This window comes from Sus scrofa, chromosome 3 (genome assembly GCF_000003025.6).
Source record: "Sus scrofa isolate TJ Tabasco breed Duroc chromosome 3, Sscrofa11.1, whole genome shotgun sequence".
Classification (NCBI taxonomy): domain Eukaryota; kingdom Metazoa; phylum Chordata; class Mammalia; order Artiodactyla; family Suidae; genus Sus; species Sus scrofa.
In genome coordinates this window covers 63278582-63304276 of record NC_010445.4, presented here as the reverse complement: position 1 = coordinate 63304276, position 25695 = coordinate 63278582, and the positions used below count along the sequence as shown (strand labels likewise).

Here is a 25695-nt window from a genome sequence, read left to right as displayed (position 1 = left end):
TCTCACAGCAGTGTGATGAGAGCAGATGGATTCTGCACGCACAAAGGAGGACCATACCACTGGAGAAGAACCACCCAATTATGAATCTAAGAGCTGATATAGGAATTAGTGCTCAGCCATCTCCCTACACTCCCATGAGGGGGAAAGAAACCTTCACTGTTTCATGTTAATAAACTCCCTCCAGGAAAGGTCCTCAGGTTGTTACTACCCTTTGAAATATAAATGAATGGCTCTTGGTTTTATTCCCTTTTGAAATGTAAACACATATCTCTGGAGAGATAACCCTGTAAATCTCTCTCCAGGTTATTTCACTATCTTAGGACCGCTATTGAGTCAACCTTTGAACCAAGTTACCTTTTTTTTTTTTTTTTTTTTTTTTTTGCTCAGAAAGTCCTCACCATGCAGAAATATGAAAATATCTTCTTTATACTGGTTTGTTTGTAAACAACATGTTCTGCTAGAATTCAAACATGTCCTACTCTCTCAATTAGAGGGGCTAAAGCACCGTCTGAGAAAAATACAATTTGAGAATAAGTACGAGAACTTTGTTGTACCGCAGAAATGATCACATCCTGGTAAATCAATGATACGTCAGACAAACTTGTAAAATGAAAAAAAGAGTTAAAGCAAGATTTTCTTCAACAAAGCATGTGTAACACTGTTCTCACTGTTTTAATATGTATATAATGAAACAATATTTTAGTGATAGAGTTTTGGAACCATTAAAAAAAATAGAATCCTTACTTTTTAAAAAAAAAGGATTAAATAAGAGAAACAATGTTAGCCCAATAATAAATCCCTCACATGGAAGTGGAGATGGCACAGTGTATGGGAAGGTTCACAATTACACATCTATGGGACAACGTGGGGGAGGAAACAGTACTTTTTAAGTGCCCCATTTTCAAAGTCAAACTAGAAGGAAGATGTCAATTTCTAGTTCTGCATGCATCATATCATAATTCTGGGGACTGCAAAGGACATAATACTTCTTTGCCACTTCAAGGCAGTCAGGGACAAGCATCCACGGTGGTGCCAGTGGAGTGGCAGAAGGGCCTGTATCTTCGTCTGGTAGGGCCAGGGCTGAGGTCCACAGGAACAGGTGGCCAGAATGTATTAATTGTGCACAACTGAGGCAGTAGTGAGTTGCCGTCACCCAGACTCCCTATCACATCAGTAACAGGTGTTTGACTCAAAGAAGGAAAGAATACGTCCACGAAAACTTGTTTTGGAGCACCTGTCATACATCATTAGAATGTTCCAGAAATAGTTTAATTAGGAAGAAGAAGAAGCTTTGCTTGTAGCTGGAGGGCCTGAAACAACACATGGATAGAACCTCACAAATTCGTATAATCTGGTCAAAATTACCCCCAAACTGCCTCTCCACCTGGTTTGCCTTTCTGTATTTTACCTGTTCTCTACCACTAGCTGGTTCCTTCCTAGAGAAGAAGTGAAATCTTCTCTCTGACAATACCAGCCAGTCCCACTCTTCTGTGCCCCATTATTCACTGTCACTCATTAGGTTCCTACCATACATGTCACTCATAGGCTCTGTGCTGCAAATTCTGTCTTAACATATCTATCTGTTCTTTGACCACCTTCTAGTCTCTACCCAGGGGTGTGTGTGTGTGTTGCTTCCTGATGTAATTTTAACTCCTTGAGATCCGAGACCCTCTCATCCTTTCCTCCAGCCTCAATTAAGAGTTGAAGCTCAAAAATGTTTATTAATATAAATGGAAAACATAACTGACACAGTCTAAGATATTATTTTAGGGGCTGTACCCTTTTTATTTATTTTATTTTATTTTTTTCATTTTTAGGGCTGCATCTGTGGCATATAGGAGTTCCCAGGCTAGGGAGCAAATCCAAGCTGCAGCTGCCGGCCTACACCACAGCCACAGCCACCGCCACACCAGTGCCAGATCTGAGCTGCATCTGCAACATACATGGCAGCTTGTTGCAACAGCAAATCCTTTAACCCACTGAGTGAGCCAGGGATCGAACATGCATCCTCATGGATACTTGTCAGGCTCTTAACCCACTGAGGCACAACAGGAACTCCAGTTGTACTCTTTTAAAAAATTACATGCTTAATGATCAAGATCAGAATCTTTTAAATCAAAAGGAGTAAATTCCTAGCGATTATTTTGTTACATCTTAATTTTTTAAACCCCACTGATGCCAAAATTAACTATTTATCAAGGGTGGCCTCCACAAACACTATAAGCTAAATAAGGCATCATGTTCAATTCTTAACTCATTCTTTAAATTTCAGAATTAAATGTGCCATCCTTTCCTCTTAACTTATAAACCATTTGTGATTATTTTTGAAATGCTTATTTTAAAATGTAAGAACTTTCCAAGCAAGCATTTTCTTTCCCTGGGGAAAGGAATTTGTGTCTAGACAAAAGCAGATGGATGCTGCCTGATTCTCTTAGGGTAGTTATCGTGGATGGAATTTAGAAGGTTTTTTTCCCCTTCTTCTAAGCAGTTCATCTTTCATCAAACAATTCAGCTCATGGGTTATGTATGGCCTTCTGGAACTTGAATTTGATTTTGATGTTTGAAATGTACATTATAATTTTCCAAACATGAGTTTATGAAAATGGAAGCCTTTAGGAACTCCCACAGAGGGAGCAGACTCTGACGAAAGAAAGTCTAAGAATACACACACTATGAAGTATGAGGACTAGCCAGGAGGATGCTGATGGTTGTCTGGAGTGTGTGTGTATGGGAGGGGAGTTAGAAACAGCTGACAAATGGTCACCAGGGAATAGGGCGCAGTTAACCTGGGCTCCTTTTGTCCTGGCTCCTGGCTTCCAGTGCTCGCTATCTTCCGGCTTGATTTACAGTTGTCAAGAGAAAGCACAAGTGAAAGCTTGTAGTATCACTGGTTTAGACAGACTATAATTTCAATTTAGAGAGTTTAAATATTATTTCTATACTCCCTCCTCATTTAAAAAACATTTGATGATACTTTACTCAAGATCCAATCAATCACTTATATAAAACAGTGGTATATACATTTGAGATAAAAGGGAAATACTTTCACAAGGATATTAAGTGGAGCTGGGAGTTTTTTTTTTTTAGAAAGAGTGTCTAGTTTGAACTACAGAGGCTGGGTTTGATTTTTTTTTTTCCAGTTACAAGCTTTTTGGTAGTCTCTTAACTTTTAAATTTTCTTTCTTTTTCTTTCTTTCTTTCTTTCTTTCTTTCTTTCTTTCTTTCTTTCTTTCTTTCTTTCTTTCTTTCTTTCTTTCTTCCTTTCTTTCTTTCTAGCTACACCCATGGCATGCAGAAGTTCCCAAACTAGGGACTGAACCTGAGCCACAGCAGTGACAATGCCTAATCCTTAACCCCTAGGCCACCAGGGAACTCCATTAGTCTCTTAACTCCTAAAGATTTCCTTTCCTTATGGATATGGTGAGGTCATAATGAGATACAATATTAAACACTGGCCTTCTTGACAATGAAGTTAAAGTGAAAATCCTAGGAGTCAGTTTATAAAATCTTGTCCCTAGGGCAGATTTCATGGGAAATTCATATTAAAAAGGCAAAACCATCAGAAGGGTGATGTGGTCCTTCCAAGGAGAGAGAAGGACATAAAAGCAGGGAAACTCATTTTTCAAGATAAATTGTACCAACTTCCCAATTTTCAGAGATTTCAGCGCTAATTTTTGTGCTATTTTCAGTTTACTTCACTCCCACAAGGCCCACTTTTCAGTGATGAATCATGTTGTACCTCTAGGTTCCATCCAAAGGAGAATGGATGATTTTGCCTGCTGTAAACAAAGAAAAGAGGGGGGTAGATGGGTATATACAGAGGGTCACAGTGTGAAAAACAACAAGTACAAGGACCATTGACTGTGGATCTTACATGCTTAGCACAACAGTAAGCATCTTACATACATCCCACTTTATTGTTCCTTAAAGGCAAGAACATATTTATTTTCTTTGCCTCTTTATTCTCAGTGGCTAAGTACTGTCTATGTTTATATGGAAAATTACATACAAAATCTGTTGAAAGTCTTATTTTTTTTTTCCCACTGTATAGCATGGGGATGAAGTTACTCTTACATGTATACATTTTTTTTCCCCACCCTTTGTTCTGTTGCAACATGAGTATCTAGACATAGTTCTCAATGCTACTCAGCAGGATCTCCTTGTAAATTTATTCTAAGTTGTATCTGATAAGCCCAAGCTCCCGATCCCTCCCACTCCCTCCCCCTCCCATCAGGCAGCCACAAGTCTATTCTCCAAGTCCATGATTTTCTTTTCTGTGGAAAGATTCATTTGTGCTTTATATTAGATTCCAGTTATAAGTGATATCATATGGTATTTGTCTTTCTGGCTCATTTCACTCAGTATGAGATTCTCTAGTTCCATCCATGTTGCTGCAAATGGCATTATGTCATTCTTTTTCATGGCTGAGTAGTATTCCATTGTGTATATATACCACCTCTTCCGAATCCAATCATCTGTTGATGGGCATTTGGGTTGTTTCCATGTCCTGGCTATTGTGAATAGTGTTGCAATGAACATGCGGGTGCATGTGTCTCTTTTAAGCAGAGTTTTGTCTGGATATATGCCCAAGAGTGGGATTGCAGGGTCATATGGAAGTTCTATGTATAGATATCTAAGGTATCTCCAACTTGTTCTCCATAGTGGCTGTACCAGTTTACATTCCCACCAATAGTGCAGGAGGGTCTCCTTTTGTCCACACCCCCTCCAGCACTTGTTATTTGTGGACTTATGAATGATGGCCATTCTGACTGTTGTGAGGTGGTATCTCATGGTAGTTTTGATTTGCATTTCTCTTATAATCAGCGATGTTGAGCATTTTTTCAGGTGTTTGCTGGCCATCTGCATATCTTCCTTGGAGAACAGTCTATTCAGTTCTTTTGCCCATTTCTCCATTGATGATTGGCTTTTTTGCTATTGAGTTATATAAGTTGCTTATATATTCTGGAGATTAAGCCCTTGTCCATTGCATCGTTTGAAACTATTTTCTCCCATTCTGTAAGTTGTCTCTTTGTTTTCTTTTTGGTTTCCTTTGCTGTGCAAAAGCTTTTCAGTTTGATTAGGTCCCATTGGTTTATTTTTGCTCTTATTTCTATTGCTTTGGGAGACTGACCTGAGAAAATATTCATGATGTTAATGTCAGAGAGTGTTTTGCCTATGTTCTTTTCTAGGAGTTCGATGGTGTCTTGTCTTTCAGCCATTTGGAGTTTATTTTTGTGCATGGTGTGAGGGTGTGTTCTAGTTTCATTGCTTTGCATGCAGCTGTCCAGTTTCCCAGCAATGCTTGCTGAATAGACTTTCTTTTTCCCATTTTATGCTCTTGCCTCCCTTGTCAAAGATTAATTGACCATAGGTGTCAGGGTTTGAAAGTCTTATTTTTAAACCTTCCATAAAACCTGAGGTCCAGCTGTTTTAACCTTGAGTACACTGAGACTCAAATTGGTTAACTTGCAAATAAATATAATCAAGATTCAACTATGCTTCTACTTGGTATAATAAATATATTATTTATTATATATGTATATAGCATACATATATAATAGACCATTATTATATTATATATAAATATATAATAGAAACCTAGACAGCATAGTTACCTACAACTGAAGAGAAATTTTAATTTGTCTTGCAGACTATTTGTACTGTTACTTCTACTTCTGGCATAGCATATTATATGAGTTAGCCAGTGCTGTGTAACAAATCACACCAAAGCTTAATGGATTAACATTACAAACATTTATTTATCTCAGCACAGGAGATAAATAAATGCAGGAAATCAGCACAGCTTAACTAGGTGCCACTACCTCAAGATCTGTCTCACAAGGATGCAGTCGAGGTACTGGGCCAAGGTTTTAGTTATCTCAAGGTCAACTGATGAAAGACCTACTTCCAAGCTTACTCATGTGGTGGTTTGAAGACCTTAGTTTCTCACTTGTCATTGGACATAAGACCTCAATTCCTTCCCTACTGTTTACAGAGACTTCTTTTCCTTACTTGCCATGAAGGCTTTTCTTTAGACCCACTGACTTTCATCAGAGTGAGCAAGTGAGAGAGCAAGAAGAGGCAAGCCAGGTGGGAAGCCAGCACCTTTCTGTAACTTTCAGAAATGACACCTCATCCCCCTTCCTATATTCTGCTGGTCAGAATAAAGTCACTAGTTCCAGCTCACACTGAAGAATGGAGGATCACATAAGAACATCAATATCATACCAGGAAAGAGGGGCCCACTTCTGATGCTGACTACCACACATACACATATTTGCAAATGCATAAAAACAGGACAGACATACGGGCAACACATAGTATAAGTAGCATAGAATATTAAGATATATGCACAAATCACACAACATGGATCCTTAGGGACATGTTAAACTTCTGGCTAAATGTACCTATTTCCTTGCACAGTGACTTCCAGGACAGAGAAGATCCATAGTGTCAAGATAGAGCCATGTGGAGATGCTGTCATGGCTCAGCGGAAAAGAATCTGACTAGCATCCATGAGGACACAGGTTCAATTCCTGGCCTTGTTCAGTGGGTTAAGGATCTGGCATTGCCATGAGCTGTGGTGTAGGATTCAGACATGGCTTGGATCCCATGTTTCTGTGGTTGTGGTGTAGGCCAGCGGCTACAGCTCTGATTTGACCCCTAACCTGGGAACCTCCGTATGCCGCAGGTGTGGCCCTAAAAAGACAAAAAAAAAAAAAAAAAAAAAAAAAAAAAAAAAGATAGTGCCATGCAGTATTTGGCTAGGAGGAGAGAGGATAATAGCATAGGTAGATAATGAGGAAGCAAAGGCCAAGATTAGAACAAGGTGATTGGAGAGGGGAGGTGCAGCAGAGAAGGACAGATTTGAGAAATTGTGCAGAGTAGTAAGACAAACTGGTACATGATTCAAAGATAAGAATATACATGTCAAAGGGAATGAAAAAATGACATTACTAGGGAATATTTCATTTGACAGCATCAAAGATTCAAACTTTAATCTCAAGAAGCTGAGTGGTGATGAAATTCATAAGCAGGATTAGAGCAAGTGTACAAAATCAAGGTCAGAAGTAAAGGTCTGCAATGAACATGAGGGTGCATGTGTCTTTTTTAAGGAAAGTTTTTCCAGATATATGCCCAAGTGTGGGACTGCTGGGTCATATGGTATTTCTATGTATAGATTTCTAAGGTATCTCCATACTGATCTCCATATTGGTTGTACCAGCTTACATTCCCACCAACAGTGCAGGAGGGTTCCCTTTTTTCCACACCCCCTCCAGCATTTGTTTTTTGTGGACTTATTAATGATGGCCATTCTGAGTGGTGTGAGGTGGTGTCTCGTGGTAGTTTTGATTTGTATTTCTCTCATGATCAGTGATGTTGAGCATTTTTTCATGTGCTTGTTGGCCATCTGTATCTCTTCCTTGGAGAAATGTCTATTCAGGTCTTTTGCCCATTTTTCAATTGGGTTGTTGGCTTTTTTGATGTTGTGTTGTATAAATTGCTTGTCTATTCTAGAGATTAAGCCCTTGTCCATTGCATCATTAGAAACTATTTTCTCCCATTCTGTAAATTGTCTTTTTGTTTTCTTTTTGTTTCCTTTGCTGTGCAAAAGCTTTTCAGTTTGATTAGGTCCCATTGGTCTGACTCTCCTTTTTGGGCAAGTTCAGGCGCCAATGGTAACATCATTCCCTCCTCTATGTTCTCTTCACCTCTCAACCTAGCATCTAATTGGGGACCATTTGAATACAATTTCTTAGCAGTGTCTGATACAAACCATTTTTAGGAAAGAATGCACTACCTATAGAAACAAAATCAAGCAGTACTTTCCTGTTGCATGAGGATACTGGACATGCCCCTAAAGAGGCTCCCCAGATCAATACCTTCTGGCTCCAAATACTCTCATAACACCTAATTCTTCACTTAACTTTAGCTGTTAAAATATAGGCATAATACTTAAATATGTTACAGGAGCAGGGGGATTATATACTGACTCCTGCACTGCAGTTGGCCACAATTCTATCCCAGTCCTAATATTTTCTTTTTCTAGATTTTTAAAAAATATTCTTACGTATTTTTTTTATAGTAATACTTACTAGATGGATTCTTTCTATAGAACAAGGACCTAGTTTATTTTCTCTTCTCTATTCCCACTAATAAAATTTGTGTAAAGAACACACTCAAGAGAGTATGTCAAAATTGGGTGACCTCTATGTACACAGATGTGCTACTTTGGCTTTGGCGAACTAGTCAATGATACAGTAATGAATCTGTCTCCATGCTCAGCAGTGAAGATCCTACTCAAGAAGTCCTGAAAGGATTCAGAGCTCAGGTTTCCCCCAGGTCCCTAGAGACCAAATCAAATGTCCACTAATAGCTCAGTTAATGACTCATGAAACTCTTTAATAAAATTACCAAATTAATATGCAGTGATGGACAGAAAGAGAGAGACTTAGTATGGAGAATGTGATACTGCTCATTTCATTCCTGAAAATTTCAGTGACAAAATGAGTTCCTCCCTATATCCCATTTTTCCACTTCCCATCCTTCTCCCAGCTGGATAGATGAGCTGTGCTGGAAATGCAATAAGGGCTTAAGATGCAGTGAATAAAGAAAAGGGAGTCTCTGCCTAAAACTGACTTCTGTATGAAACCATCAACATAACAGAAATGGCAAACAATCCTAATACTAAGTACTATACTAAGTGCTTAGTGTACTAAGTGCTAAATGTACTAAGTACCAAGCACTATACTAAGTACTATAATACTAAGTTCTATAATAGAAACAGATAAGAATTATAGGCAGGTGTCAGATGTTTGTAGTCACATCTTGATAAAGAGATTTTATGGTCCCCTCTATATTAGAGGGCATCTTTGGAACATTTAAAGAGGGGCATAGACATTTTAGATAGTTACTCAGAGGCAGTAGAGTTGGTTGGCTGTTCATTTCCACTACTTCTAGTTAACCTTGGATTTTGCCCTTATGGTTGTCAGCAGTGCTATTTGCATCTTTAGCACAATTCTTGTTCATTTTACTGACTCACCCTGTGCTCTGAAACTTCACCTCTGAAGTCTCTCAGGAGGATTCAGTCCAGATCTTTCTCACCTCTGGTTTAGGATCTCGATCAACAGTAGAACAAGATGACCTTGATTTTTACATGCATACTTAACTCTGATTTCATTACTCTTGGAATGTCATCATTCTGTGGCCTAACGTGCACTTGGCATACCAAAGTATAGCAAGAATTTAAAAGTTTATTTCCAACTTCGATCACCCTTTCAGGACATAAGCTATTAAGAACAATCCAGGATTTCTGATAAATAACGGTAAAGTGGTGTCTACATTTTTGGATGTAATTCAGAAAGTGGAAGGAAGCTTCTATTTATATAATCCTATATCAGAAACTCTGTTAATATAGAATGTGTGAATCACAAAGGCAATGCTGTGTTTTGTCCTAATTAATGGGAAGCAGAATCAGCATCATATCATCATATTTGATGCACTCTGAGACTTTTTCTACTTCAGTATTATTTTGGGGGTATTTAGTTTTTCAGACCCTATCAAAGTGTTGGAAGAACTCATAGTTAAATCAACATCTTAGATTCTATTGTTGATGGATCATTGTTCTATAAAATTTTATTTTTCAGTCTTATCATTTTAATAATGAAACAGGCTAAATCTAGAACAGGAAAGAGAGCAGCAGCATGGAGAGCAAAGGTATATTGGTTTAAAAGCAGTAGTAGTTGACCAATCCCTAAATAAATAGCTACCGAATGCAGTTAGGAGCAGAGCATGGAGAAACATTTTCTTATGGTTCAGACCCAGACAAACACTGACTTGTGGTAAGAGAAATGAATGTCTTGTCAGTTATAGCAGATAAATATCAAATTGAGTATGTTCAAGTTCTGGGTTTTACCAGCTTGAGTATAATAAGGTCATTGGAATATTAATTATCCGATCAAATTGTCCTTTGAGCCCCTATTTGAAAATTAAGAATTCTGCATCCTCTACCATTGTTTTCCCCTTGAAAGGTTGATGGTGTTTTCCACTCTCTTGTTTCTGCCCCTTCTGACAATGCCATATCCATAACACTGTTGTTCATACCAAGACCTTACCTCCTAATTTGCCCAAGAGTCTCTACTCCACGCTGGAGCAAACAAGATGCCCTTCTCTAAACGTGGGGTTTCCCAGCAGTACCGGGAGTGTTTGGGGCCCCAAAGCATCCCTGATGAAAATGATCCCTCTAGAGTTTAATGTTTTTTTCTCTCCCTTGGGCACAGAATCAGGGCTAAAGAAAGGTGGGGAAAAAGAGCATGGCACCTCCTGCATTTTCCTATTTCTCAACTCTTCCTCAGGGTGACCAACAAAACAAAGCAACACAATCTCACTGTCTTGCTGTCTCTTTTAGATTCCATCCAAGGTCCTTATGCAAAGGGTCTAATAGATGGGGACTACTAGATTCAGCTTTCCAGCTGGCAGGTCTTAAGGTCAAGTATTAAGCATTTGATCACAGTCAATTTCTGAGGGATGGCCTCACTTAATACTGTGGATCAAATTGGTTTCTACTATGTTCTGGGCCTTGAGCTAGAACTTTATTTTTTCCAAGCCTTATTCTATAAGGAGAAGTTCATCCTTCATGGTAATATTGTTCATCTCTTTTTAAATATTTGATCTTTGAAAAGATTTCAAGATACAAAAGGAACAAAGAGTAATATAACCAACGCCCAACTTGCACTATAAGGTATAACAAATATTAACATCTGACCATATCTGATTCCCATTATTATTTATATCAGAATTAAGATTAAGTCCCTAAAGTCTCCTTAAGACCTTTACCTAATCCGATGCCTCTCCTGTTTTCTCCAAGGTAACCACTGTAACTTAAAGTTGTTTACATCCTTACAGAATATGTGTAGTAAAATGCATGTATGTTTAAATTATGCATCATACTTTGTGAATTTTTAAATTTCTTCAAAATTACATGTCTTTTCAGTTTGCTGAAACACTTTGACCTCAGGTCTCGCTTTAACATATTGGCTATCCCCTGACCTACATCTGCAAGTTCATTTTATCTGTGAATCTGGGGTGAAACGCTCACAGTGGTTCCCCCCCTGAGTTAGAAGATGCAGAATAGGTCAAGGTTAGAGCCAGTCAAAAGAGCTTTCTTAAAGCATTTATTATTCTAAGATTTTAATATAACTCTTTAAAATGTTTTTAAAAAATTATAGTTGATTTACAATGTTGTGCCAATTTCTGCTGTAGAAAAAAGTGACTCAGTGATACATACATATATATGTACACACACACACACACACACACACACACACACATTCTTTTTTATCATGGTCTATCCCAGGACACTGGATATAGTTCCCTGTGCCATACAGTAGGACTGTGTTGTTTTTATTGCTAACTCTTGGAATATTCAGCCTAACAACAACAATAACAAATTATAACTATAGAGACACAAAGTCATTCCTGTGCCCCCAATTTACTCAGTCTTCTGGGACTGGAAAGCTTCATTTTACTAGATTTTGACAAAGCATTTTCACTCCATCTATCGTATAAGGGTTTCCTTTTTCCCACATGCTCAGTAAGATGGGTACTTTAAGCTTTCATCTGCTGATCCCCCAACAAGTATGAAATGCTATCTCATTGTTTATACTGTAATTTTTCCAATCATTAGTGAAGTCAAATATTTTCTGTATTTATCAATAATATGGGAATTCCTTTTTGTGAATTGCATTTTCTAATCTTTTGACTATTTTTTTATTTTGTTTCATATTGATATTTAGAAGTATTTAATCTTACATAGGTGTAGGAGTACCATTCATTAGTTATAAAAAAGGGACAAAAATGTGTGCAGCTAAATACCAGTGATGTTATCATATACATCTATTAAATTATTGATGGTCATGATGGTAGCTTAGATGTCAAATGGAATTAATGTTGTTTAGCATTTTCAGTTTATGAAAGGAAAAGAATTTTTCATTTCATTTAAGAAAGGTACTCATGTGAAAATGACAAATACATGCAAAAATGTTTTCATGCTTAAGAAGGTCAATTTTAATTATATAGATTATTTAGTCTTGTAAAACAATTTATTCCCAACACAAATGGATAGCTGAAATGGTCTTAGCCTAATGTGGTGGGTTTAGAAGTATATTTTTCTTTGATTCATTTTTTGCAGCAATACAGCTCAATAGCTCCCAAATTCCTTTTTATATATAAGCAGTTCAAAGACCCAAATGAAAAATTCAAATAGTATACAGAATTAATCATAGTAATTTACTCACAGAAGGAAATCTGCCCCTTGCCATGCTTTTGTTTTGATAATTTCTGCTGAAAGAATGGTTTCTCCGTTTTCCCATAACCCCCTTTGTTTTAAAAATTAAGTTTGACTTTTCCTAGTAGAAAAACATTTTTTTAGGACTGTTTCATCTTGAATACTCTGACTCTAGAGAATAAAATAATTTAGCAGAGTGTCTCATGCTAGGGATTAAAATGGTGTTAAACTATCCACAGAGGATGAAAATAAAATGACGAATCAGGCATGAAAGTTCAGAAATGGAAATAGATGAATGATGTTTCTATTTTATTGTCCTTGTAAATAAAATGAATTGTGCTTTTGGCTTTCATTTGCTATGTGAATTGATTGTTACAAGATAACAGCAGAAAACATTGAATTATAATGTTCTAGAATCAGTGAATCAGCAGCATTTTTTAAGTAGCCACCGAATTTACTTTCTGTAGACTTCCAGCGTGTACACAGGTGTCCTGGTTTAAAGAAAGAGGTGCTCACACTTTAAAATGTATAGATGTATGTTCTTGCACATCAACAAAGCCCTGGTAAATTGGAACTAAATCAAACTTATTTTTGAGTCCATTGGTCTCTTTCCATGGCCTTTCTACTGGAATATTCTGGGATTTCTTTCTCCCCTAGTAAACAGTCTTTCTACAAGCCTCTCCCCACCTCTAAGTTTTCAAACCCTGCAAAAGTGAAATGGATTGGGTCATTTCATTCACATTTTACTGTGGAACTACATAGGTTAATGTCTGTTACTTACCAGCTATGACTTTAACATCTGATGTTAGTCACAAATTTATTGAGGCTTTTTAAGGGCCAGATGCCATCCAATGCATTTGTATGCTTCATCCCACTGAATCTCAGGGTAGGATTTTACTATTATATTTTATAGACAAAGATGAAGATTTAGAAGGGACAATAATATCTGGCCAAAGTTTCACAGCTAAGGACCAGCAGAAGAGGAACTCCACTTAACATGAAACCTGGATTCACACACACTATATATACCATACTTCCTTGGGCAGGTTTCAAAAACTTGCTCTTTGCATACCATCACCATTCAGGGAGAAATATTTGTTTCCCTGCAGAAGGTAAGTGGCACAAAGACCACTAAATTGGATCAACCCCAAATTAGACAGGTGCGTACGCAGATCCACTGAAATGTGGAAATACCTAGAGCACGCCATCTTGCCTAAAGGCTGAAACAAAGGAGTATGAAAGATTGCCTCATCCACTGCTTTTCACTTTAATACAGTGATGCCACGCTTTGCTGAGCAAGTGGAGGTTGCCATTGAAGCCTTGAGCGCCAACGTCCCTCAACCATTTGAGGAGAATGAGTTCATCGATGCCTCTCGCCTGGTGTATGACGGCGTTCGGGACATCAGAAAGGCTGTGCTGATGATCAGGGTACGTGATTCCTCTGTAGCTCGGACATGATTGGAGCTTCTAGTAGGGACCCCAAGGAATTTACTCTTTGTTTTTTATTATTTAGTTTAACTTGGTAAGCTGTTTAGCTCCTGAAGGATATTTTACTTATGAAGGGATGAATGATACCAACAAGCTTAGATTAGCACTGAATATCCTGAGGGGTTCTGTCCCGTCTACTTCTTGCACATATTGTTGCCTAAATTTGATACAAACTTAGGGGCACCCCCCCCCATTCTCCATGTGCTCCTATTGCTGACACTATTTCCCATGAGGATCAGAAAGCCATGGGATGGAGAGAAATGGAGAATATCCAGCTTCATAGTATTAATAATAATAATAATAAAGTAGTATAAAGCTATATTTTTTTCTGGTAACAAATAACTAAGACATTATAAATAGGGCTAAATAACTTTCTAAAAAACCTCCTTCTGTGGCCTTCCCTACTATCCTCCCATCCTTGGTCTTCTATTGTCAGGTAGGTATGAGCCTTTTAAACCTTTGCCTAAGTAATTATATATAGACACTCACTAGAAAACATAATACAGCAGATATTAAAACTCATATAAGTGTTGTTTGCAATTTGCTTTGTTCACCCACAATATGTCTTCATCTGTCTCTATGAAGGTACATAGATTATGTTTTTCCATTTAACTGCTGCATAATATTCCATGCTGACTTTTTTTTTCCTTGCCTTATCAACAGTTTGGCATAGTTGATTTCAAACACTTTCTTTAGCCACAGAACTCTTCTTAAAATAAACTCAATATTCAAAAGCAAAATTGATGACATAGATATATTTGTGGCTATATGATTGACATAGAGATGGTGCATCTGTGGTGCTAATCTGAAAAGCCTGTTGTCCAATAAAAGTATAAAGTGAGCCACATTTGGAATTTTTAATTTCTTAGTAAATATGTCAACAAAGCAAATAGAAACAGATGAAATGGATTTTAATAATTTTTAATTTAATCAAATGTATTCAAAACTATTTAAAGTTCTCAATAGCTCCCTGTAGCTTGTGGCCACCATATTGGATGAGGCGACCCTAGACTCTTTTTCCATCCTCAGCTTCCACAACTGTCCCCGAGGCTGCTCAATGAAGCTATGAGTTACTTGATGATTCACCTTGAAAAACTTTCTCTCAGGGTGATCACTGAGCATCTAAACCAGCATCTCCTCAAATACCACAAAAAAATAACTAAATAATTCATTTTCTATGTGTGGTCCTTCAGATGTTTCAAGAAGTATCTGTGATGTGTTGTTCTCTCTGGACAATACATACCAAGTTCTTTAAGAATTTCATATAGGAGTTCCCGTCATGGCGCAGTGGTTAACGAATCCGACTGGGAACCATGAGGTTGCGGGTTCGGTCCCTGCCCTTGCTCAGTGGGTTAACGATCCGGCGTTGCCATGAGCTGTGGTGTAGGTTGCAGACGAGGCTCGGATCCCGCGTTGCTGTGGTTCTGGCGTAGGCCAGTGGCTACAGCTCGATTCGACCCCTAGCCTGGGAACCTCCATATGCCGCGGGAGTGGCCCAAAGAAATGGCAAAAAGACAAAAAAAAAAAAAAAATTTCATATAAGTCATTAATTCTTCCCCAAATCCTGATATCTTTGAAGTCATTAAACCTATGTGTGGTCCTCTTCAACTGTGATGTCTGGGAGACCAGCTCAGCAGGTTGGGGCTGAAGAACGGGTGCTGTGAAACTTAAGGAAAAAAGTTAGCATAAAACAGGACATAGAGACATTTATCTTAAGTAAAGGTGGGAACCGGGGGACTCAAGGTCTCAGGGACCAAGAGCCCTGCCTCAAGAAACCACACTGTTTTTATTGTGCTCTTGAGGATTACATCAAGTGAGGAGGGGGTTGTAGGTGCAGGATATAGGTTTTTTTAAGTATTTTAAAAGTCACATTAGTCGGTTGCTGATTAAGCTTTTATTCTGACCTTTAGGCATTTAACTATCATTAGCATTTGAGGAAGCTTGGCATCAGCTATCTATGAATAGCATCTAGAGAATCACCATTGTGCTTCTGCACAAGGCAGTCCTAGGTTTGCACCTAGGTTCTCCTTGCTAATGCATATCCTGCTAACGACCCCTCATAAACCCCTTGGGGCCATGAGGCTCCTCTTTCTTTTGTTCTTAAGAGGACATATCATGCTGTGCAAAAGGCTTGCCAATCTGCACAAGTCCAGCGTGCCTAGACCAACACATTAGGTCCTCATTCAGCTGACCCTATGAATAACTTATGCCTTTAGGTCTTTGTGCTTAAGCTTAAGTCATTCACCAGCACTGCAACTGTTTTTCAAGCAGGAAGATGAGGTAAAGTAAAGCAGGACAAGATGGAGTTTTCAGCAAAGAGGCTAAGAAATTATTGTAGAAACATGTCTCGAGACAGATGTGCAGAAGACAACATGATTCTTGCAAGGTGATCTGAGCAGATGGAGTAGAACATCCCCAGGAATAATCATCTCTTCCCTCTTGATCAACTTAATGCTTCTCCTGAAACATCCACCCAACTTCTTCACTGGGGAGCACAAATAGCATCTTTTTATCTTCTCATCTTTAAGCAGCTTGGCTCTTTTCATGAAATATGTCTTCCTTTCATAATAATTCCATAACTAATTAAAAGTGTTCAGAGCATTGCAGAAGTTGTATCAGACTGTTGCGGAAACCGCAAAAACCGTGGCAATGGAAGGAGACAAACAGCACTCGGAGATAGGGAAAAGCAAGGTTTATTCAGCACCGGTGCAGGCTCAGAGGAGTCACCTCCAGAGTCTGAGCACCAGGTCTTTGTTCTCAGTAACTTTTATACACTACAAGGTCTTGATTTTCCCATGTAAGCATCCCGGACCTCCCCCATCCCCAAGCAGACAGTGTTCCTCCCTAAGAAACTGAGCAAGCCAGGTTACAGAAGCGGAACTGATAAGCAATGCTGGGTACCTGATTAGCAGGGCTGCTGGCTTGGACAGAGAGCACACAGTTGTTACATTATTACAAGAAGGGTGGTATAGTGATGAGCACAGCTGGAAAGGCTTGCAGCTGCCTTCTTAGCCAAGGGGGGGTTGTTCTTTAGTTAAAACTCCATTTCAAGACAACACCAATTGTAGGTAGCAATGTAGAGTTCAGCTCTGGACTTTGAAGACTGTCAAATGTATTTCCTGTTCTTCTAACTTGCATATTATTATTATTATTATTACATTGTCTTTTTAGTGCCACACCTGTGGCATATGGAAGTTCCCAGGCTAGGGGTCGAATCAGAGCTATAGCTGCTGGCCTACATCACAACCACAGCAGCATAAGATCCTTTAACCCACTGAGCAAGACCAGGGATCAAACCCACTTCCTCATGGATCTAGTTGGGTTCATTACCATTGAACCACAGTGGAACCCCCTTTTAACTTGCCCATTTTAGATCTGTCAAACTCTTACCATCTTTCAAGACCTAGCTCAAATCTTCTTTCCTTACATTTCCCCCCCCCCAAAAATACTCACACTATTCTTTAACTACCTGTAGCTCTTTCTGCTTGTGGTAATAATTGTTACCCTATTTCCTTTTACATCTATTACCTTCTTTAAACTGAAATTTTGGAAAGCAAAGTCTGTTTTTTTTATTTTCCCTTCACTAGAATGCATTGTCTGGTGCAGTGCTTAATATGATGCATGTTAGGGGGAGAGAAAAACAGATACCTGTGGGGATGGGAAGAGAATGAGAGAAAAGATGAGAAGTGAAGGAGAAGGATAGGAAGGATAGTCAGCCTTTTTAGCTGATAACAAATTATATCATTTTTCCCCCTTATATACTAACTTGTGAAATAAAGTAATAGACCATGCAAGTTATGTTTTCAAAGCATGTGGCACTAAATTCCACTACGATTCTCAAGACATATTCTCTCTTTTGCCATTTTTTCTGCTTTGTTAGCCTTCACTTTTTTGTGACAACCATTCATCTGGGAGGCTGAGGAAGTTTATAAGCCATCATTCATTTATTCATTCATGAGCTGTAAAAAAACATAATTTTAGATAAAAATGCCATATCTTTGTTACATGAAGTGTCATTCCTCCATCTCGACATTTTGAGTGATTTGATCAGATGGATTTCACACCACTTAAAACTTAGGAAGAGAGAAATGTACTGTATATACAAATTGTTGTTTAAAAAATCTTTCCCAATTCAGTACCAGGATGGCTTCATTTTGTAAAGTCTTGGTTTGCTGTGTATAATGATTAAGTCTACCTAGAAAAATATCATTACACTAAGTCAGGGAGAAAGACAGGAAAGCAAGGAGAGTGTCTTCCCAGCAAATCTGGCCAAGTCTCCTTTCTTCCCAAAGTGTTGATTATGCTTTGGAAAAATAAAAAATTTTTTCCCAAAAAATAAATGCAGAAAGGACCTTGAAGGGTCAAATTCTTCATCACCTTGCCTTACAGCAATCAATACATATTTAATGATGTTGTTAGCACATAGATGCTCCAGGCCAGCTCCAGGCACTCTTTGGAAACAGGCAAACTCATCCTTCCTATATTCCAACCTCACCTCTCAGACCTCTTCTCTCTGAGAACAGGTCTACTCTGCCTCTCTTCCTTAAGATTATTTTGTTGTTTGCTTCTTGCTGAAGCTTGTCGTTGGTGATCTATCAGCTACATAAAAGTTTTCTGGAGCTCCTGGTGGCTCAGCAGGTTAAGGATGTGGTGTTGTCACTGCTGTAGCCTGGGTCACTGCTATGGTGTGGGTTTGATCTCTGGCTTGGGAACTTCTGCATGCTATGTGCACAGCCAGGGCAGAAAAAAGAAAGATTTTCTAAATACTACAACATGTAGTTTAAAAAATAAACAGGCAAATCTGGCACACTAGCATTCATTTGATTCTCATTATTTGCAGTAGTTATATTTGATCATGTTGCTGTGAACCCCAAATTAAAGAATACTGAAATGTTGTTCCTTGGGGAAATTTAGGGTTAGGTTCCTGTGTTCCTCTGGATACATTTTCATTAACCGATCAATATATTAGTTCGTTTTATGTGTGTTTTTGTTTAAAGACACTTCATCAAATATGTATTACTTATAAATTAACATTAAACTCATGGCCAACTACACTCTCACTTATGTCTGAAGGAAGCTTATTTAGCAGATGCATTTTCTCTATAAGGTATGGCAACCTTCCTGCACTTAAGAACTCTAAACAACATTTTAAGCAGAGAAATAACGACAAAAAGAAAAAAAATGTGGTGCTAAATAGATTGCAAAAAGGATATGTGTTTATGGTATAAGAATTGAAATAAGAAAGCAGAACTTTGTGCTGTTTTTTGACCTGGGCTAGGAATATGCTTGTTGGGTAACTCAAAGTTTTTGCCACCTTGCACATGTCTATGAACACCTACAAAAATATTGATTTTTAGGATTACAGTGAAACTTTGGTGAGCAAGAAAATTCACAAATAAAAAATCTGCAAACAAGGAAGAGCAAGTGTATATTTAAGACACAAGGAGTTGAACATTTAATACTGGATATTAAAGTAAGTGGGTAGGATAAGGTGGGTATCCTAAGTGGGTGGATAAGGGTAAGTAAGGTGGTAATATCTTGGCGTCAGAATATCTGTATTCAACAATGCAGTAGTTGCTTCTCGGAGAATGACCCTGAAAAAAAAATATTATGATATATATACATATATATATATATATATATATAATTGAAACCCTCTAATTTAGTTGCATATGAAACTTTTAAAGCAGAGAAGAGAACCAGCAGGGTCCAGGACAGGGTTTAGATAAAGTTTTGTAGCTTAATTTTACATCTCCCAAACTAGGCATGAAGACGCCCTGGAGCATTGCAAGATATCTTAAAATGTCAAGGAAAACACACTGACATCTCTCAGATACCATGTGAAATATTAGCTGAAGGTAGTTCACGGTTTAAATGTTAGGTTGGTACATTCCTTTTGATCATATATTGATTACATTCTATCTCTGTGATGCAGAGTTTCTGGTGGTTGCTGTGATAAAAAGCAAACTCAATGACTGTTCAATTGTATTCCAAGGTTTGAGAAGGAATGCAATGCGTAACAGGTACTAAATTGTTAGGACAATCAACTTCATCCATTTTTTATGATCAGATTAGTCAGCAGAACTATTAGTTTTGTTTGTTTTTAGCCTAGAGATACCTTGAAAATAATTACTGAGACAATGCTTGAAGCAATAAAATTTGGGAACCTATGGTTTAAACAGTTTTGGGGGTCATCGTCATGCTAATTTCCTTCTCCATACCTCAATTTCTTTATCTGTAAATGAGTGCAAATATTACCACAGCTTTAAAGCACTAGTATAGACCTGGCTTTAGTAGGTTCCTGAGAAACACTTCCTTTTCCTCATCCTTCTGGGAAGAAATTTATCTTTTTTTTTTTTTCCCCCTTTTTACAGCCATACTCACAGCATATGGAAGTACCTGGGCCATAAGTTGAATCAGAGCTATAGCTGCAGCATATACCAATATGCCACAGCCGTGGCAACACTGTATCAGAGATGCATCTGCAACCTACCTTGAAACTTGCAGCAATGAAAGATTTTTAACCCACTGAGCAAGGCCAGGGATCAAACCTATATTCTCATAGAGAAAATGTCGGGTCCTTAACCCACTGAGCCACAATGGAAACTCTGAAATTTATACAATTAATTAATGACACAGAACTTGTTAAATAAATCAGCAATATTATCAAAATTGCAAGTATTGGAGTCAGAATATTTGTTGTAGTTAGAAAATACACAGAGTTGGGAGTTCCTGTCATGGCACAGTGGTTAAAAAATCTGACCAGAAACCATGAGGTTTCAGGTTTGATCCCTGGCCTTGCTCAGTGGGCTAAGGATCCAGCATTGCCGCAAGCTATGGTGTGGGTCACAGACGTGGCTCGGATCCCACGTTGCTGTGGCTCTGACGAAGGCCAGTGGCTATAGCTCCGATTAGACCCCTAGCCTGGGAACTTCCATATACTGTGGGTGCAGCCCTAGAAAACACAAAAAGACAAAAAAAAAAAAAAAAAAAAAAAAAAAAAAAAAAAAGAAAATACGCAGAGTTAAAGAGACTTTAGAAATACCTTATGTAACAAAACTGATTTACCTCTTACAGATTGCAGTTAGCAACATGGTCCCATGATATCTGTAGTTTTGTTTCCTTATCTCAATTAAAGTAATTTAGTATGATTTTAAAAAATTGGTGATTCAGTTTTGTCATTCATTTATTAAATATTTGTTGAGTGCTTACTATATGCCCTACTGTTGGAAGCGCCCTGAATAAAGAGGTGAACAAAAATTCCAATCATCAAGGAATGGGAGGATTTGGTGGGAGACAGAGAACAAACAAGTAGATATAACATGATAGTTAATGTGCTGTGGAGAAAACCAAGATGGTATAAAGGGGACAGAACACAGGATGAGCGGGAGTTTTATGAAGGGTTGTCATTGGGTGACATTTGGGAAGTGACTTGAAGAAGGAGGAGGAAACAAGCCATTAAAGTGGTGGGGGAGGTGTGCTACAGAGAGAGAGAATGCCACATGTGGCCTCAGAACCACATTGAATGAGACATGGGAGCCATTGAAGCGCTCTGAGCAGGAGAAGAACATGATCTGAGTTAGATCTTAAAGAGTAGAAAGTGTGGGGTAAGGGCAGAGACAAGAAGCTAAGTTAGGCTGCCCCTACCTAATATAGGCTAGGGGTGCCAACGGCCAATCAGTCCTGAATAGGGAAACTGTTCTATGTTAGTTTTAGGAAATCTTTAATTCTCCTTTCTAGTTACCAACCCATTCCAGTGATGTAGAGGTCTGTTGGGAAATTCTTTTCATGCATCACCCAAACTCTCATGTTGCGGTTGCCAACCTATGTCCTCATCTTTCCGCTCCCAATGAAAACTCATTTATGTTTGTTTGTTTATTTGTTGTTGTTGTTGTTAATTTTTTTACATTTTTTAAAATTTTATTTTTTATTACTCAATGAATTTATTACATTTATAGTTGTACAATGGTCATCACAATCCAGTTTTATAGGATTTCCATCCCAAACCCCCAGCTCATCTCCCCACCCCCCGAAACTGTCTCCTTTGGAAACCATAAGTTTTTCAAAGTCTGTGAGTCAGTATCTGTTCAGCAAAGAAGTTCATTGAGTTCTTTTTTCAGGTTCCACATGTAAGTGATAGCATTTGATGTTGGTGTCTCATTGTCTGACTAACTTCACTTAGCACGATAATTTCTAGATCCATCCATGTTGCTAAAAATGCCAGTATTTCTTTTTTTTAATGGTTGAGTAATATTCCATTATGTATATGTACCACATCTTCTTGATCCACTCCTCTGTCAATGAACATTTAGGTTGTTTCCATGTCTTGGCTATTGTAAATATGCTGCAATGAACATTGGAGTACATGTGTCTTTTTGAGTCATGGTTTTCTCTGAATAGATGCCCAGGAATGAGATTGCTGGGTCAAATGGCTGTTCTGTTTTTTAGTTTTCTGAGGAATTTCCATACTGTTTTCCACAGTGGTGGCACCAACTTACATTCCCACCAACAGTGTACTAGGGTTCCTTTTTCTCCACACCCTCTCTGCGTGTAGTTGTTTGTAGACTTTTTGATGATGGCCATTCTGGCTGGTGTAAGGTGGTACCTCATAGTGGTTTTGATTTGCATTTCTCTAATAATGAGTGATGTTGAACATCTTTTCATGTGTTTTTTGGCCATCTGTATGTCTTCTTTGGAGAACTGTCTGTTTAGATCTTCTGCCCATTTTTTGATGGGGTTGTTTGTTTTTTTGGTATGGAGCTGCAGAAGGTGTTTATAAATTTTGGAGATGAATCCCTTGTCAGTTGATTCATTTGCAAAGATTTTCTCCCATTCTATGGATTGTCTTTTCATTTTGTTTAGGGTTTCCTTTGCTATGTAGAAACTTTTAAGTTTACTTAGGTCCCATTTGTTTATTTTTGTTTTCACTGTCATTACTATAAGAGGTGGATCTGAGAAGATGTTGCTGTCATTTATGTCAGAGAGTGTTTGACCTATGTTTTCCTCTAAGAGTTTTATAGTATCTGGTCTTATATCTAGGTCTTTAATCCATTTGGAGTTTCTTTTTGTGTATGGTGTTAGGGAGTGTTCTAATTTCATTCTTTTCCATGTGGCTGTCCAGTATTCCCAGCACCACTTATTGAACAGGCTGTCTTTTCTCCATTGCATATACTTGCCTCTTTGTCATAGATGACTTGGCTGTTGGTGTGTGGGTTTAATTCTGGACTTGCTATCCTGTTCCACTGATCTATATTTCTGTCTTTGCACCAGTACCATATGGTTTTAATGACTGTTGCTTTGTAGTATAGTCTGAAGTCAGGGAACCTGATTCCTCCAGCTCCATTTTTCTTTTTCAGGATGTCTTTGGCTATTCTGGGTCTTTGGTGCTTCCAAACAAACTTTAACATATTTTGTTCGAGTTCTGTGAAAAATGTCCTTGGTAATTTGATAGGGATTGCGTTGAATCTGTAGATTGCCTTGGGTAGTATAGTCATTTTGATAATATTAACTCTTCCAATCAAAGAGCATGGTGTGTCTTTCCATCTGTTTGTGTCATCTTTAATTTCTTTCATCAGTGTCTTAGAGTTTTCAGAGTACAGGTCTTTTGTCTCTTTAGGTAGGTTTACTCCTAGGTATTTTATTCTTTTGGATGAGATGGTAAATGGGATTGCTTCCCTTATTTCTCTTTCTGATCTTTCATTGTTAGTATATAGAAATGCCGTCAATTTCTGTGTATTAATTTTGTATCCTGTGACTTTGCCAAATTCATGGATGAGCTTTAACTGTTTTCTGGTAGAGTCTTCAGGATTCTCTAGGTGTAGTATCATGTCATCTGCAAATAGTGATAGTTTTACTTCTTCCTTTCCAATTTGGATTCCTTTTATTTCTTTACTTCTCTGATTGCCGTGGCTAGGACTTCCAAAACTATGTTGAAGAGTAGTGGAAGCGACATCCTTGTCTTTTTCCTGATCTTATGGGAATTCTTTTAGTTTTCACCATTGAGAATGATGTTTGTGTGGGTTTGTCATATATGGCCTTTATTATGTTGAGGTGGTTCCTCTATGCCCACTTTTGAAGGGTTTTTATCAGAAATGGGTGTTGGATTTTGTCAAAGGCTTTTTCCACGTCTATTGAGAGGATCATATGGTTTTTATTCTTCAGTTTGTTAATATGGTGTATCACACATTGATTTGTGCATATTGAAGAATCCTTGCATTCCTGGGATAAATCCCACTTGATCATGATGTACAGTCCTTTTAATGTATTGTCAGACTCGGTTTTGTTGAGGTTTTTTTGCATCTATGTTCATCAGCGAAATTGGCCTGTAATTTTCTTTTTGAGGTATCTTTTGTGATATCAGGGTGATGGTGGCCTTGTAGAATGAGTTTGGGAGTGTCCCTTCCTCTGCAATTTTTTGAAATAGTTTCGGAAGGATAGGTGTTAGCTCTTCTCTAAATGTTTGATAGAATTCGCCTGTGAAGCCATCTGGTCCTGGCCTTTTGTTTGTTAGAAGTTTTTTAATCACAGTTTCAATTTCAGTACTTGTGATTGGTCCATTCCTTTTTTTCCATTTCATCTTGCTTTAGACTTGGAAGATTGTACTCTTTTAAGAATTTGTCCATTTCTTCTAGGTTTTCTGTTTTATTGGCATATAGTTGCACATAGTAGTCTTTTATGATCCTTTGTATATCTGTGATGTCCATTGTTACTTCTTCTTTTTCATTTCTAATTTTATTGATTTGAGTCCTCTCTCTTTTTTTCTTGGTAAGTAGGGATTATCAATTCTGTTGATCTTTTCAAAGAACCAGCTTTTCGTTTCACGGATCTTTTCTATGGTTGTCTTCACTTCTATTTCATTGATTTCTGCCCTGATTTTTATGATTTCTTTCCTTCTGCTAACTTTAGGTTTTGTCTGTTCTCTCTAGAGCTGCTTGAAATGTAATGTTAGCTGGTTTATTTGAGCTTTTTCTTGTTTCCTGAGGTAGGCTTGTATTGCTAGAAACTTTCCTCTTAGAATGGCTTTTGCTGCATCCCATAGGTTTTGGAGTGTCATATCTGTGTTGTCATTTGCTTCTAGGTATTTTTTAATTTCCTCTTTGATTTCTTCAGTGATCCATTGGTTGTTTAGTAGCATTTTGTTTAGTCTCCACGTGTTTGGTTTTTTGCATTTTTTTTTCTTATTGATTTCTAGTCATATAGCATTGTGGTTAGAAAATATGCTTGATATGATTTAAATTTTCTGAAAGTTACCAAGGCTTGATTTGTAGCAATTTTAGAGAATGTTCCATGTGCCCTTGAGAAGAATGTGTATTCTGTTGCTTCTGGATGGAATGTCCTATAAATATCTATTAAGTCCATCTGGTCTAATGCTTCATTCAGGGCCTGTGTTTCCTTATTGATTTTCTGTCTGGATGATCTGTCCATTGCTGTAAGTGGGGTGTTAAAGTCCCCCACTATGATTGTGTTATTGTTGATTTGTCATTTTAAGGTTGTTAGAAGTTGCCTTATATATTGTGGTGAACCTAGGTTGGGTGGGTAGATATTTAAAATTGTTATATCTTCTTCTTGGATTGATCCTTTGATCATTATGTAATGACCTTCCTTGTCCCTTGAAATATTCTTCATTTTAAAGTCTATTTTGTCTGATATGAGTATTGATACTCCAGCTTTCTTGTGATTCCCTTTTGCATAGAATATTTTCCTCCATCCTCTCACTTTCCATTTGTATGTGTCCCTAGAAGTGAAGAGGGTCTCTTGAAGACAGCATATATATGTGTCTTGTTTTTGTATTCATTCAGCTAGTCTCTGTCTTTTGGTTGGAGTGTTTAGTCCATTAACATTTAAGGTAATTATTGATATGTATGTTCTTATTGCTATTTTATTAATTGCTTTGGATTTTTTTTGTTGCTCTTTTTTCCTCC

The 25695-nt window shown here is 37.9% G+C and overlaps 1 protein-coding gene across 6 annotated transcripts in view; it reads left to right on the top strand.

Annotated features, from left to right (window-relative positions):
* CTNNA2 (catenin alpha 2) overlaps positions 1–25695 on the top strand; it is a 1212918-nt gene that overhangs the window by 1113714 nt on the left and 73509 nt on the right. For all 6 annotated transcript variants that reach the window (XM_021088202.1, XM_021088201.1, XM_021088200.1 and 3 more), the window contains one exon: positions 13563–13714. In XM_021088202.1, coding sequence (XP_020943861.1) covers positions 13563–13714 — 152 coding nt within the window. The remainder of the gene's footprint in view (positions 1–13562; positions 13715–25695) is intronic.